The sequence below is a fragment of the Malaclemys terrapin genome, chromosome 5 (assembly GCF_027887155.1).
Source record: "Malaclemys terrapin pileata isolate rMalTer1 chromosome 5, rMalTer1.hap1, whole genome shotgun sequence".
Lineage (NCBI taxonomy): Eukaryota > Metazoa > Chordata > Testudines > Emydidae > Malaclemys > Malaclemys terrapin.
Window position 1 is genome coordinate 30,769,558 of NC_071509.1, and position 17,220 is coordinate 30,786,777.

General features: G+C 44.5%; 1 protein-coding gene across 4 annotated transcripts in view; it reads right to left on the reverse strand.

The window, feature by feature from the left end:
- TAPT1 (transmembrane anterior posterior transformation 1) overlaps window positions 1-17,220 on the reverse strand; it is a 104,001-nt gene that overhangs the window by 81,886 nt on the left and 4,895 nt on the right. For 2 of the 4 annotated variants that reach the window (XM_054029335.1, XM_054029336.1), the window contains exon 2: window positions 563-693. In XM_054029335.1, coding sequence (XP_053885310.1) covers window positions 563-693 — 131 coding nt within the window. Of the gene's footprint in view, window positions 1-562; window positions 694-4,278; window positions 4,372-17,220 lie in introns of those variants that run through there. The other 2 variants (XM_054029337.1, XM_054029338.1) reach the window with 2 other exon arrangements.

The window sequence follows — 17,220 nt, forward strand, 5'->3', positions numbered from 1 at the left end:
GGGGGGGGGGAGGGGCAAGTGGGGGCAGACCTCATGAAAATTCAACTACATTGTTATTAATGGCGTATCCAGCCACAGTGCCATACTTTTAAAGAGCTGGTATCATTTTCACCCCAATATGCTTTTAGATTAGGAAGGGCTTAAAAAAAAAAAAAAAAAAGACACTGGTGTTTTACTGTAAAAGCAGAAGTGAATTTTGGGATCAAATGCATTTTCTCCAATACCTGCTTTCATTTTCTGATTGCAAGTAGCAGATGAATTTTGTTTCATTTGTTGATGCTTGGGACTTGCAATTAGGTTAATTCAATTGCCTTCTAGCTTCTGCTAATGATATCATCAGCATGTGACCACCACCCACGGACTGCAAGTTGGAATCAGAGGGAGGAGGAGGAGCAGCAAGTTTGATCACAAAATAATAAATTAACTACCACCACAACTGGGGTTTATAAACAAAGCTCAATTTAAAAATTTGTTTTGAAGAATTAAATGACTCTAAATACCTTAACATGACAGCCATAGTTTGAATGTGTAAACCAAAATAAACATCTTAAGAATACTTCACCTTTTCCAATTCTCTTGGTATTCGCATACATGTGTATACTCTCTCTCGCCGTTCCGTGTATTTTGCTTCATTATGTTCAAGGAAGTAACCTCTTGTTAGTTCAGCACTGATGAACCTCAGCAATGAAAGGTCTGCACAGAGGAAAACATAAAAACAAGTAAAACCTGTACAGAAGACATATCAAACATTAACTCCTAGTGTGGATACAGTTTATTCAGGCAACTCTGATTTTATCTGTATGGCTTATTCCAGCCCCTGAGTAAAATAAGCTATATTTGCAAAGTGCAGTTTTGCTGGTATAACTGCATCTACACTAAGTACTTTTGGCAGCACAGCTAGGTCAGTGAGAGATCACACCTCATCACACCCTTGACAGGCACAGGTATGCTAGCAAAAGCTTGTAGTGTAGACCTGGCCTTAGTCTTTAAGAAATTTCTAAAACAAATGTAGTGTTACTGAAAGCTTTCAAATATTTAACATTTTCCTTCTCAGGGACACTGACAGTTTGTTCTTCATGCTTTATTAAAATCTTGGCTGATACCCATATTAAAATGTTCATAAATACATGACCGACTAATTCAATGCACAAAAATTATCATCACAAATCAGACATACTTGAGACCATTTGAAGAAACCTAGACCTCTCAATGGCACATAGATCTGATATGGCAATGATAAGAGCAGTTTTTGGTTTTTTTAAATGTGGTACAAACATTCACAGTAACTTCTGTTTTGATGGCATGTAGTAGTACTCAACACTTTTTTTTGTCCAAACTGGACAGTCACTACGCAAGAGGATAAATGGAGACAAGCCAGATATCAGGAATGGCAATATACAAAATCCTGTAGGAGAACACTTCAACCTCCCTGGCCACAGAATAGCAGATGTAAAGGTAGCCATCTTACAGCAAAAAAACTTCAGGACCAGACTCCAAAGAGAAACTGCTGAGCTCCAGTTCATTTGCAAATTTGACACCATCAGATCAGGATTAAACAAAGACTGTGAATGGCTATCCAACTACAGAAGCAGTTTCTCCTCCCTTGGTGTTCACACCTCAACTGCTAGCAGAGCACCTCACCCTCCCTGATTGAACTAACCTCGTTATCTCCATACTGATTTATACCACCTGCCTCTGGAAATTTCCATTACTTGCATCTGAAGAAGTGAGGTTCTTACCCACGAAAGCTTATGCTCCCAATACTTCTGTTAGTCTTAAAGGTGCCACAGGACCCTCTGTTGCTTTTTTACAGGGCATAAAAATTCCCTATAGACTTAGGCTGGTCTACATTACAAAGAGAGGCTGACCTAAGTTGCTTTGCATCGACCTATTTGTGCACGTCTATGCTTCAATTTGTCTTTGGCCAACGTAAGTGCCCTATTGCAGCAACACGCTACAATCACTTCCCTGAACAACACAGAGACAACTGAAATTGACGCAGTGCGAGTGTATACACTGCATGCCCTGTGTCACCTCAAACAGTCCTCCAGCAGTTGTCCCACAATGCCCCATTCCCTGCAGCAGTGACCAGTCTAGTCACAATTTTATACTCCACTGCCGGGGTTACAGAGACTGGAAGCCACCATCCCCTTTAAAATTCCCTGCATGTTTTTGAAGTGACTTCCTAATTGCTCACATTGGCAAGCACACCTACCAGCTTGCCCTCGTTGTGTGCAACGGCCCAAACAACCATGCCAGCTCCATGTGCTAGAAGTGCTTCTGGCTGGACTAGACAGGAAGTATTAGATCTCCTGGGCCTGCAGGGACAAGAGACTGTGCAACAACTGCTAAGGACCAGCCATACAAACACAGACATCTAAGATCATATTGCATGAGGGGTGCAGCAAGGGGTATGACAGGGAACAGCAGCACTGCCATATTAAATTGAAGGAATTTTGCCAGGAAGCGCAACAATAGATCTGGTGCTACACTGCAGACCAGCAGCTTCTACAAGGAACTGTATGTCATATTTGGCAGAGATCCTACCAGCATCCTAAAGACAGTTGTGGATACCTCAGAGGAGCTTGAGACTGAGACCATTGCCATGAACAATGAGGAGGAAGAAGATGCAGCAGAGAACTCGAGCCATGCCACAAGCCAGGCCCTGTTTGAGACTCTGCCACAGTATAGCCAGTCCCATCAGGTGAGCATGGATGAGCATGCATTTTTCTTTACAAAGTTTAAATTTAAAGATGTTGCTAGTTATCACGAGAAAGGTACAGACTTTTCATTGTTTTATTCATACAAGAAGAGGCAGAGATACCAAAGCAGAGGTAGAGTTAGCATCTGTTTTTCATTCCCGTTGGATTGCAGGGGGGGGGGGGGGGGGGGGCTGGAGATGAGAAGGAAGCTGCGCAGGACTCCGACTATGTGTCTAGGTATGTCCATTTTAGTCTCCTGAGAGATCTTGGTGAAAGTTTCATGGAGGTACTCTGCAATTCTCTCCTGAAGTTTTCTAGGGACGGCTGCTTTATTTCCTCTACCACAGTAGGACGCTTTCCCATGCCGCTCTGTGATGAGTTAGGCGGTCACCGGCTTCAGGACACCAGTAGCAGCTGTGTTCTCTGTGCCATTGTGACCCTCAGGAGTGAGATATCAGCTAAAAATCACCACTACCTATGGAAAACAGTGCTAATATTCAGTGCCATTACCCCATGCTCGTATGCATGGAATAGGGACTGAAATTTTATAGCTTCATGCAACAGAAAATTCTCCCACGGTGGGCCATACCCACCATGGCTGAGGCTGGAGAGCGGTGCTGAACTGAGGTGGTCCAATGCTGAAACGTCAATAAGCATTTCCTATCTGAAGTATTTATGGGACTATGGAAAGGGAGTTTTGAAACTAATCTTTCCCTTTTCTTTCTGACTCTAAATCCAATGGTACATCTATCTGTTTTTATCAGCAGCTTCTGGTATGGCAGCCTTAAGGGTGCCCTATCCATGCCTGCAGAACATCTGACCCTGATGAGGAGAGAGAATAGGACTAGAGAGGATACGGTCTGTGGGATCCTGCAAGTCAGTGCTGCATCAGACCATGAACAAAGGGCTTGGAAGCCCAATATGACTGACAGCATGAAGAAAGGCAGAGAGGACAGGTGAAAGGCTCAGAGTTCCAGAAGGAAAGGAGAAGGAAATGCAACAGGAAATAATGTGTCTACAGCATTGGGTTTGTTGCTTGAGTAGACCCCGGTTGACCTATATGTCCCAAAATCCCAGACTTTCCATCCACTGCAAATATTTGAGATCTCCATGGTTACTGCTCCCTATACCCTGCAACATACTACGTACATCGTATCACAGGTCACACCCTTACCTTACCACTCCATGCCCGGGACACCAAGGAAAACCACAGCTCTACCTACCCTGACATGAAAAAAACAGTTTTTGTACTTGTAGCCAATGACTAAATCCTAATTTTAAAGTTTCACTCTGTTAATTTAAATAAAATAAAATTATATTTTAAATAAATTGTATTATATTGCCCTTTTTTTTGCATACTGTTTTTCCAACTCAATAAAGTTCTGTTTTTGGAGAATGAAGTTGCCTTTATTAGTTCACAACTAATATTTCAGAATGCACAACAGTACCCAAAGCAAAGAGCACTTGTAAATGCACAACAAGCACCACATAATTCTTGGTTCAGGAAAATACCCAGTCACATTTATACCCTGTTTCCCCGAAAATAAGACATCCTCCGAAAATAAGGCCTACTTACAGTTTTGCCTCTCGTTGTAATATAAGGCATCCCCCCGATAATAAGACCTCCCCGATAATAAGGCATCCACCGATAATAAGGCATTTTTCATTTCTGAAAAATAAGACATCCCCTGAAAATAAGACCTAGCGCATCTTTGGGAGCAAAAATTAATATAAGACACTGTCTTATTTTCGGGGAAACAGGGTAAATGTAAAGCAAGCACTCACTACGCGATTTTTAGCAGCACTCAAATCTCCAGGCCCAGAAAACACTACTGTGGATGACCGTTAGAATGCTCTTTCAAAGTCTCCCTCACCTGTATAGCTCCACATTGAGCTCTTGTAATGGCCCTTCCATCTGACTGTTCAAATTCAACAGACAGCTGCTCTATCTCTGCCCTCAACTTGGCAACAGCTTTTCTCCCTTTGCCTCACAAATATTATGCAGGCAAGTGCACGGATATGAAAGATTTTGAGCTGCTCTATTCTGTTTCCTAAGCACAGCACTGAAAACACTGACTTGCCACCATTAACTGAAAAATAAGAGACGAACTAAAATAAAATTAACTAGGTTGGTAAGAAATAGGGTGGCAACAGCAGGCCTTAGCATTAGGATGCATAAATTAACAATTGGATACAGATTAAAAGGGATGAGATAATTGTTTACAGTTTAATAGTTTTGGTAAATTGGTATGAGTAAAATGTTGGCACACAGCCAAGAAGAGTGAAATAGCAGTTTTTGGGTTCCCCTATGGCTAGCATGTTGGCAGGCAGACAAATGAGACTTTGGCTAAGTAAAGGTCACTCCAGCACTGCAGGGAGAGGTCAGTCAGGCATACTTCTCCAAAACTAGGTGAGGGTAACCAGACCATAACAGTAAACAGATGATAATACTAAGACTTATTATGTAACAGCTTTGATTGACAGTTAGATTTAGCAGTTGTGATTGGACTAAGTACAGACCAATCAGAAAGGGTCTAAATTTCATTGGAGGATAAGGAAGGAGTGAAAAAATAACCAAACATAAGGCAGACAGTCAGCAGGCAAAAGTGTGTGGTTGTCAGTCAGTCGAATGGTCAGGAGCAGCGAGAAGCAGCAGCAGCACTGCTGGGACAGAGCAGAAGGACCTTGACAGAGCAGAAGAAGAGACACCTACAGAGAATAAGCATGCTAGCTATAGTGTAAATGTAGAATAAAAATAGGATTAATAAATATGTGTGTATGTATGTTTGGGTTAATAAAGATGTGAGTTTGTGTTATGAACGTTACATTGTTCTATATGTATAAAGTTTAAGGGCTTGTCTACACTACCGCTTAAGTTGATATAACTTAGGCTGCTCAGGGGTGTGAAAAACACAGTCCCCTGAGAAACGCAAGTTACATCGACTTAAAATGTTATCCAGACTGCGCTATGTCAGCAGGAGATACTCCCACCGACATAGCTTCTGCCTCTCATTGAGGTGGAGTAATTATGCCGACGAGAGAGTGCTCTCCCATCGGCACAGTGCATCTATACCAGGCATTACAGCAGTGAAGCTGATGTAGCACGGTAGTGTAGACTTGCCTTAGATACAAGATTGTTGTCAGTGACTGCAGGTGACTGATCACCACATGCATAATACAGTCACTTAGTATTGCTTTAACTATATGTTTATGGTTCAGGTACTTTTAACCTGACCCTAAGAGTGTGCTAATGGATTTATGTTTTGATTTATGTTTAGATTAATTGGATCAGGGAAAATTGGTAAAATAAAGAAAATACTTTGTTTTGGAAAGTGTACTGCCTGGATGTCAATTCTTTGAGTGGAGGGCTGTATCAGTGTCCTCCCACAGGTAAACAGATCTAGTCTGTTCTGAGGAGTTTCCTGAAGGGTATAGGGAGATTCTTGGTAAACCTTGGCAATTTCACTAGGGCAGCTCCCCTCCTTTCACCTTGCAGGAACAGATTAATAAATCAGCATCTGGGGAACCTGAAAATAACAAATAGAAGGGCTATTCTGGAATCCCTGAGTCTGTTCTTGGGGTAAATGTACAGCTTCATAAGCCAGCAGCAAGGGGTAGGCTAGGCGCCCCCAGAATAGCTATTGACATTTCAATACCACCATTGGTAATCTGTTGGCCAGGAAAGAACATCCCTGCTTGCAGCTTTCTGAATAGTCCTATGTTCTTAAAGATGCAAGCGCCAGGCACCTTCCCTGACCAACCCATACTGATATCAGTGAAGTGTTCCCAGTGTTAGAACAAAGGCCAAATACTCGCCTATTATTTCAGCTGTTCCCCATGGCCATAAACTCCCTTTCCCATATATGAACATATAGCAAGACAATCAATCAAAGAGGCTCAACAAATGTATCCTATTTACGGCCCCAACAGATGTATTCTATATACCCCTAAAAGGGAATTTAAAAATTCCATAGGTCAGCAGAATGTATGCACGTTAAGTCATTTGTTACTGGGTATAAAAAAGCCTGCTCTGCGCTTGTAAGGTGTGCTCCTCCCTCTGGCATGAGTCGAGGGGGACACCCGCTCAGCTGACTGATCAATAAAGAACTTGAAGCCGTCTTCTAGACTCCCGTGCCTCCTTGGGGTAATTGGGCAGCTCCAGGGGGAAACGAGCCCATTTGGCTAACAAATGGCGACCACGAAGGGACTTCTCTCCCTGTAGAGGGCACTGACCGACGGCCGAGGGCGATTCCGAGGAGTGGCCACCTCGAGCGGTTGGTTTGCTCGGGCCTCGGATCGTCACAATCGGCCGGGGCGGCTGCGTCCTCTCTAAAGAGAACTCTGAAGGACACGGAAGCAAGACGGCTTCAGAAGGAGGGGAAGTCTGACTGCCGGACGCGGCCACTTCGGGCGGTAAGTGCGTTTACCTCCTGGGTTTGAGGAATAACGCCCCCGAGGTGTGGGTTGGACAGTGGAAATCCCCTAGGCAGCCTGTATACGGGAAGGTATGTTAACATTATTGTAGCTTTGTAAATGTCTTGTTGTTGTGTTTTTGGTTAAAGGGTAAGCAAATAACGGCCAATGAGTAACGTCACTAACTCCACTAGTTCATGGGCCGTTCTTAACAACTATTGGGACTTGGAGCAGCCTCAGGGATTGCTCTTGTTTGTGGGAGGGGTAATCTTGTTTCTCCTCTTGATGGTGTGTTGGAAGCCAAGATTGTAACTGATTAAAGGATCTGTGTAAAATGAGTGAGTGCCGCTGATAGGTCTGAGGCTTAAGCTGACTTCAGCCGCCCCAAGACTCCTGCGAGGGGAAACCCGGTGACCAGGATATCTTGATTGCAAGGGGGGTCAGCCGAACCTCGTGGCCCAGCGGATATCTGAGTTAAAACTAGATCCCTAAAAACCCCTTGATATCTTTGTCTTGAACAAACCCCTGGGTAGAACATAATGGGGTCCGGACAAAGCACCTTCTCCAGTACGCCCCTGGGGTGTATGCTGGAAAACTGGAAGGCGTTTAGACGCCAGGCTGATTATGGAACTGTATTATGTAAAGACAATCTTGTAAGATTTTGTACTCTTGAGTGGACAACCTTCGGGGTGGAATGGCCCGAAGGGGGGACACTCAAGCCAGAAATTGTACAAGCAGTACATAGCATTGTGACCCGGGATGGGCATTGGGACCAATATCCCTATATAGATATATGGCAGGACCTCGTAGCCAATCCTCCCCCATGGTTACAGAAGTGTAAAATACAAACTATTAAAACCTTAATGGCCCGTGCCCCTGTTAGAAAATCCTGTCCCCCTGTTAAGAAATCCTGTCCTCAGACTGTGATTCCTTCTGCCCCTGATCCTATGCCCCCTCCCCCTTTGTATCCTGGCCTCCCCGTTCTGGCATCCTCACTTGAAATCCCCACCCCCTCCTCTGAGGATAATGCCTCAACTGAAAGGGGTGAGCCAAGCGACCAGGACTTTTCCAAACGGGAACCCCCTCCGATCTCTCTGAGCTCCCAGGTGTCTAACCACACCAGGAGAAAGACTGGCCCTGTGACAGCTCAGAGCTCCGAAACGCAGTGGAACTTGTCATCTGACTATAACCCTGGGGATATTCGGTTTACCCTTATTAGCTCATCGAGCAAGGGTGGCCCGGTACTCCAAGGGCCCCTGCAACAGAATTATTTGTGTCCACTGCGGGAAACTGTAGCCCGAGGGCAATCTCACTATGGTATATGTTCCCTTTACCACTAGTGATCTATATAATTGGAAGCAACAGAATCCCCCGTTCTCGGAAGAAAGGGGCCTGCATTTTAGCCATGGCCCTAAGGGAAGGATATGAAGAAAGGGGGGACAAAGTTAAGGGACGGCCAGGGCCACCGGGGCCCCCGCCTGGGTCGAAATCAGTGCGCTATCTGTAGGAAAGAGGGGCACTGGAAGAATGAATGTCCCCGGTGACAGGCCATGGGAAAGGAACGTAAAGATAAAACCCCGTTCCTTCCCATCCTCTACAACAGTACAGGATGTTCAGGGGAGGGATCTTCCCCATAGGGAAGCCGAGGGACCCAGCGGCCCCTCCTGGCGGCACAAGCTGCCAGTCTGGATCCCACGGTAAAATTAATGTGGAGGGCTGCCCAATTGAAGCCCTTATTGATACTGGGGCCACTCTTAGTTTGTTCCCCCTTAGTAAGGCTCCCCGAGGTAGAGCTCGGGAATGTGCCATGGTACAGGGGATAGAGGGACAAACTACAGCTTTGGAAAAAACTTTGCCTCTCCTAGTAAAGGTAGGGGACCGCCAAATTTCCCACCAATTTGTTTGCAGCCCCTCTTGCCCCATCGCGCTGCTCGGATGAGATATTCTTACTAAACTCCAGGCAGAAATCTCGTTTGATAAAGGGACTATGGAAGTTAGAATCCCTAAGCAGCAGTCCTCAAATTACCAGATGTGCCGGGGGAGGAATGAAGAAAGCCAGCTGTCAGGGGTTAACCTTGAGGTTTGGGCAGAGGAGGGAGGCGTCGCTCGAGCCCGGAATGCTTCACCAGTGCATATTTCCCTTAAGGAAGGAAGCAGCCCGGTCCGAATTTGACAATACCCTCTTAAGCTGACTACTAGAATCGGGTTAAAACCTCTGATTCAAAAGTTTCTGCAGTGTGGGTGGATCAGGGAAGGCACGTCCCCATATAACACTCCGATAATGGGAGTGCCTAAGCCTAATGGGCAGTATCGGTTGGTCCAGGACCTGAGACAGGTTAACAAGTTAATAGAGGCTCCCTATCCAGTCGTCCCAAATCCCCATACTATTTTGGGCCAAGTTCCCAAAGAGCACAGTTGGTTCTCTGTAATAGACTTAAAAGATGCCTTCTTTTCCATCCCCCTTGATTTGGAATCTCAGAAACTGTTTGCCTTCGAGTGGGAGGACCCAGATACTCACTATAAGGCTCAATACCTCTGGACCGTGGTCCCACAGGGACTTACCTGTGCACCCGAGATTTTTGGCAGCCAGTTAAGAAGGGACCTTGCCCCATTCCTGGCTAGACAACCCTCATGTAACATAGTCCAGTATTGCGATGATTTGCTCTTAAGTACTGAAACAGAGGCAGCCTGTAAAGAGCAGACTGTAAAACTCCTGAATTACCTTGGGGCACAGGGGTATAAGGTCTCAAAGGAAAAAGCACAATTGGTTAGGCGACAGGTCACTTTTCTTGGGTATCATTTGTGCCAGGGAAGTCGTAGTCTAGGTAAAGAAAGAATCCAGGTGATACTCAATAGCCCTCAACCCCGGCACCCCCGAGAATTAAGGGCTTTTCTGGGATTGACTGGCTTTTGTCGGCTCTGGATCCCTGACTATGGGGGAAGAGCCAAACCACTGTATGAATCCTTAACTAAAGAAGGTCTGCTCCATTGGATGTGGGAGATGGGAAAAGCATTTCGAGAGCTAAAAGAAGCCTTGGTTCAGCCTCCCGCTCTAGCCCTCCCAGACCTCCGGAGGCTGAACAACGTAGATATAATACTATGGAAACAGGTTTCCGGGTTGCAATCTGTCTTGTTGCAGCTTTATCGATACGCGGCGCCATTCCAGGCTCTCCCCTTGGACCAGACCGTGCATCCGTTCCGGATCGGTGACCAGGTCCTTGTCAAGAAGTGGAAACGCGACCCCCTTACACCACGGTGGGACGGCCCGCACACTGTCTCGCTCATCAGCCAAACTGCGGTCAAAGTTCTCGGGAGCGACAAATGGACACACCATACACGGGTAAAGCGGTTTCTGAGCCCTAGCCCGGAGACTGAACTAGCAGAAGAGGACACCGGCCCTCTGCCCACCCCGGCTCCGGACGCCCGGGGTGGCACAGGTGAAGACTCTACCTGGGAGTACCAGTACTTGGACGGACTAAAGGGACTGTTTAGAAAGAGATAATGAAATTGCTGCTAATATCTTTGTTTATATGCTTCCACCACTATTATGGTTGGGAGAATAGGTTTTTATAGCTAGGGGAGACAATAGCGAGTTCCTTCAATCTTAGTAGCTGCTGGGTTTGTGGAGGTCCAGGGGATTGGAATGAATGGCCTTGGGTAGCCCAGCCAGTGCAAGCTAAATGGTGGATCAGTAATTTAAGTATAGTCCACAAAGGAACAGAAGTTTGGGATGAGGATAGTAGCCCTTGGTGACTCTATTCCTCTGAGATGGGGATCCTTTGTCTAAACCGAACAAAACAAGAAGGGGTATATGTGGGCAAAAGCCAATGTGACTGGACCCTATCTCTAGGATTTGACTGCTATGATCACCCTAGTTGCCATACGTATGACTGTTCTAAATATCAGGGACGATGGAACCAAACCCACGTAAAACTCACTAATCATAGCTGGGTACAATGTTCCTACCAACAGCATACTGGCGAAGGCTGTAAGGCAGTTGGACAAGATGGGTTCTTTGATGCCCTCTTTCTAAGTTGCCAGCGAGATAATACCGACTGTAAGGATCACGTGGTACGCTGGTATCAGTGGGCATGGCAACATTCTAATGGAACTCGGGTAACCCATTTTAATCATTTTTGGTCTACTACCAATAGCCCTAAATTTGGTTGTAATTGCGTTTGGAAGGAAGGGGCTGGGGCCTGGAAATGTGACTACTGTAATCCTGACGGTACATCTATTGTATTAGGGGGGCCCCTGGAGAGGGGTAACTCTTTGTATTACGAAGAACCGGGCCCCGAGGACTACCCCAAAGCCTGGGATGGCCCCTTTGCGAATGGACAATGGGCCCTAAAAGGCCATTACTGGATATGTGGGCAACACGCTTATCGGAGATTGCCTCCAAATTGGTCAGGAATATGTTATGTTGGGTACATTAGGCCCTTGTTCTTTCTACTACCCCAAATTCAGGGAAATAAGTTAGGAATTAAGGTATATGACGATTTGATTAGGGAGCGGCGGTCCGTTGATTCCGCATTAACAGCTGGAAGCTCCCAAAAGTGGGGAGCTCAAGAGTGGCCCCCTGAAAGAATTATACAACATTATGGTCCAGCCACATGGAATCCTAATGAGTGGATCTCAGGGGCCAGGGAGCCCATTTACAACTTGAATCGGATAATTAGGCTGCAAGCCATCTTAGAAATAATAACTAATCAGACGGCTGCAGCTCTTGATCTCTTGGCCGATCAGTCCACTCAGATGAGGAATGTGCTCTACCAGCACCATCTAGTTCTTGATTATTTGCTGGCAGAGGAAGGGGGAATCTGCAAAATTAAACAAATCTAATTGCTGTTTACAAATAGATGATAATGGAAAGGCGGTAAAACAGCTAACAAAAGAAAGGAGGAAACTAGCCCATGTCCCAGTCCAAACATGGGGTGGGTGGAATACGGACTGGTTCCCGTCCTGGTTACCGCAACTGGGATGGCTCCGAGAAGGCCTTCTTCTCTTTGTACTCTTTATTACAACCCTATTATCCCTAGCTTGCTTTGCTCCCTGTGTAGTTGCATTAGTCCGACGAATGGCTAATCAAATTGTACGCCAACGCATGATGGCACTATATCAACCAGTTAAAGTTGAGGATTGGGGGCCATAGGGCTCTCAAAATGCTTTTAAGGGGGGAGAACCTTGTTAGAACAAAGGCCAAATACTCGCCTATTATTTCAGCTGTTCCCCATGGCCATAAACTCCCTTTCCCATATATGAACATATAGCAAGACAATCAATCAAAGAGGCTCAACAAATGTATCCTATTTACGGCCCCAACAGATGTATTCTATATACCCCTAAAAGGGAATTTAAAAATTCCATAGGTCAGCAGAATGTATGCACGTTAAGTCATTTGTTACTGGGTATAAAAAAGCCTGCTCTGCGCTTGTAAGGTGTGCTCCTCCCTCTGGCATGAGTCGAGGGGGACACCCGCTCAGCTGACTGATCAATAAAGAACTTGAAGCCGTCTTCTAGACTCCCGTGCCTCCTTGGGGTAATTGGGCAGCTCCAGGGGGAAACGAGCCCATTTGGCTAACACCAGGGATCCACCAATGCTTGCATAACCATAGAAAAGTAGCCCTTTCTGTTGATGTACTTGGTGGAAAGGTGGGCTAGGGCCAAAATATGGATATGCATTCCATCTGCAGTTTGGGAACCCCACTGCTAAAAGTCCTCCACCAGAGTTAGTCCTGCATAGCAGGAGATGATTAATGGTGCTATACACTTGCAGGAGAACACGAACACGCACGCACACACAATTTTTCTACTCCAAAATGATTTCCAACTGACGGGTAGCAATCCAGCACTGCAAGCTTCCAGAGGGTGACCACCAGTCCCTTCTCCCCTATCAGTGCAGTTCTCATTCTGCACTAGAGAACTGAGTTGAGCTTGGCACACAGAGCCAGGAATGTGGCTTTCATGTTCAAAAGTTCTGCAGCCACCACACATCATCCCAAGCTTGCATTACAATGCAATCCCACCAGTCAATGCTCATTTTTCAGGCTCCATCATCTGCAGTTCCTCTGTAAACACCAACAACCTTGAATTCTTTTTCCTCTGTCCCTTAGAAAACTGTCTAAGAAATCATCATGACCCCCATTGCTGCAGTATTTCCCAAGGATCTGCAAATACAGAAGAATCGTGTCCTGTATTTGCAACATTTATGAGACTAGTGAATAGCCTTGCAGGCTTTATGCATCTGTCAGAGATGGCAGACATCAAAAAGTCCCATGCAGGTGCGTGGGACTTTTTAAAAAAAGGTGAGAAAATTATAGGACATGGACGGGGATAGTTGCATGCTGGGAACTTGACTTGTGGCTCCCAGAAAAACCTGGGTAAGTCATATCTATTTCAGAACACATTGTAAACATTTCCCAAAAAGGGAGCAAGCCAGATTGTGGCACGTAGCACACTGGGATACCTTCCTGTGGTGTACCACACTTTGCATTAATACAAGCACTCTTGGTGAGTATGCACAGTGCTGGCCCATGCAGCCAAGTAGGCATGTGACTGTGAAATACACAAACTTCAGTGGCTGTGCGCCAATGTAACTTGCATTGACCAAAGTTTGTAGTGTAGACACAGGCAAGGCATTAAATGTAGCACTTCCTTTACAAGCATTATTCCAGTATTTCCCAAATTTTTCATGCTGAGCATCAGGAAAATGAAACCAATTACTGCCCCATCCCTGTCTCTGCAACCCTGCCATGTGTGCATACAGCCTACACATCTTAATTTATACATCTTCCACCTTCTTGCTCTACTTTACTAAATGAAAGTGTAGATAATGATACTTCTCCTTTCTTATATGCTTTGAAGAGAGGCCAAAGAGTTAACAATGTTGACATTTAAGATATCACCACTGGCACCATGAATTAGTACTCCCTGAAATGAAAGGGGCAATTCACACCACAGAGCTATTGTTTCTGGCTCTCTACAAATTCAGGGCAGGTCTACACTTAAAACGCTGCACCAGTGCAGCTGTGCCACTGTAGCGCTTCAGTGAAGATGCTACTATCAGAGAGGAGAGTTTCTTCTGTCAGTGTAGTTAAATATCTCTCAGATAGAGGCAGTAGCTATGCTGATGGGAGAAGCCCTTCCATCTATGTAACGCTATCTACACCGGGGGGGTTAGGTCAGTATAACTGTGTCACTCAGGGATGTGGATTTTTCACTCCTAAGTGGCATAGTTATACAGATGTAAGTTTATAGTGTAAACGTGGCTTCAGGTATTGGTTATAAACTTCATATTCTGAAGGTTTTCTTTGCAACAACAACAGCTATACTTTTTTTTTATTATTATTATTATTAATGAAAGCTGACACTTTAGTGAAGCATAGAGAGGTCTGTCTATGCCCGCCACTGGCTTGTCCTTCACCTTGGCCAAGTGAGGCCTGATATATGCTTAAAATATAGGTTGGGCCAGCTACAATGTGAAAAATCCACACTCCTGAGAGCTGTAGTTATGCTGACCTATTCCCTGGTGTAGACACAGCTAGGTCAATGGAAGGATATTTCCACTGACCCAGCTACTCTTGCTCTTGGAGATGGTGTTCCTACACCGACAGAAAAACCCCTTCCATTGGTGTAGGCTGTGTCTACATTATGGGACTATGCCAGCAGAGCTATGGCACCATAGCTATGCTGCTATAGTCATTATAGCATAGATATGGCCTGAGACATGCCCCACAAGTTGGGAAACACTGCATTAATCAATCCTCCTGTCTGATGCAGAAAATTACCACCACCACTTAAACAGCGAAACAGAGGTTAAATCCCCTGCCCAAGATCACAGAAGCAAATCAGGGGCAGAGTGTATAAGAACTCCAGGTCCTGGGCTCTGATAACTAGGTCACATTGCCATGGACATCAATCTATACTTGTTTCCACAGTTTGGGTAAGAGTTTTTAAAACAAGTGTTTGATAGGCATTAAAACAACACAATTCAACCCACCAAATTAAATCTTAGACTAATCAGATAGTTTTCTAGATCATTAAGACCAATACCCTATATTTCAATGGTGATAAAACAAATGTGCAAGATAGTGGTTAACAGGATAAGGAAACTGTACCTACAAATCATGGAAGTGGTAGCATCAATGTGGCAACTACTCTCAGAATGGAATGTTCCTTTTAGCTTAAACCTGTAACGGAATGGAACGCCATCTAAAAACAATGTCGGATTTCTTTCAGTTTAAGAACAACAAAAGCCGTTGTTTCAATTGAAAACTTTCAGTGGCTTGAATTTCATCTTTATTGCAGGATGGAGAAAGAGAGAAAATCTGCCCCCATTCTTTCAATGGAGAGATTCAAATATTTAAACAGGGAGGGTATTTTAAGGTTTCCTGTTCTTTTGGGTTGTTTATTTGGTGAGTTAACTGATCAGTGGAACACTAGACTTAAAAAAAAAAAAAAAAAAATCATGTGTGTCTGGAAATATTGTACCTATTATTGCTACAAACAACTCCTTGAATTCCTGTAGCTGAAAGATTAGAGAAAAATATTTATCGGGGGATTAAGGGGCAAGTGTAGCACATGAAATTAATCACATTTTTTCCTCCACTTGATTAACTTTCAAGCTGACATTCTCCCTTTAAGCAATTTGCTTTCAATTTTCTCTCTCCACAACTCTCACCATCCCTAAAATCTGTTTCTGGGTCCCCAAACCTGTGATTCCTTTGGGAACTGAGGGGGGATCCACATCTCCTGGTGCTCTCATCCCAACCTCATATACGTACAAAGTTTCTGAGCAGAACACTGAAGGAAGATGGGTTTTATAAGACCGCATCTTCCTTTAGTGCTCCATTGTGGAGCCTAATAGGAATACAGGACTGGAGTCAAGTCTGGGCCCGTCATATAACCCCATTGATAAATTTATCAAGATTCATCTTAAAACTAGTTAGATTGTTTGTTCCCACTACTCCTGTTGGAAGGCTATTCCAGAGCCTGTGATGGTTAGAAAATTTGTAACTTCGAGCCTAAAAATGTCCCACTTCATGGCCACCCCAGTTCTGCCCCATCCATCTGCATCAATTGTAGTCTGGACTAGGACAGCAGTGCCTTCAGAGTTTGGCCTACTGAACTGGGGATTTAGTTCCATCCTCAATGAGTTCATCAATCAATAAGGTCCGTAACTGATGATTTGAGAGCAGGGAATAATTTGAGAAATAGTGCTCTCACCCAGGATTTATATTGCCACTGATTGGTCAAAGTACTGAGGACAGCCAGAGATGAAGTTCCAGCTCAGTAAATCCAATTGCACAGTGGGAATCTCATAACTGAAAAGAACATTTATGGAGGCATCATTAAAAATGTGCAATCCTGGCAAATAAGCAAATTTAAAGAGCTATTTTTAAATGTGACCGCCTAGATTTTCTGTGCTACCATCCAGAGAAGCTAGTAAGCAAGGTCATTAGTAAAAAATATTCGATGCTACCAGTTGTTGACCTGGGTTGGAATGCTTGAACCTTGGCAAAGAAGACATTAGAAAAGCTGCAGAGTTGACTTCCTCAGTCTCTAAAAGATAAAGTCAGGGATTCTTCACACTAGGAGCAACTCCTCCCATCTGCAAGAATATGTTATGTGTAAACTCATCCAGCCCAAGAGAAGAAGACACACACCCCTGTCAAGGTTGAGGCACTTTGGTAGGCCAGCAAGAAGAGACTTATCCTATTCTATACCAGTTACTGTCAACAGATAGTAAGGCTAGAAGAGAACTCTGTAATAATGTAGTCTGACCTCCTGCATAACACAGGCCATAGACAACTTCCCTTTCTTCGTCGGGTAGATATTAAACAGATGCTTTAGACACCCTGATAAGATATATATTTTGATCCACCGAAACATCAGACTATGCTACTCCTGCCTGAACTCCTGTAACAATCTCACCATGATTGGTAAAAATTAATTTGAGAACATTAAGATTCAGAATAAAAGCAACAATATACAACTATTATGGTCTAACTGAAATTCCAATAATACTGGAATCACTGCATAGGGACTTAAATTAGTTGAACTGAAAACTTTCTAATGCAAAAAAGGAAAGTTACTTGCCCTTTCA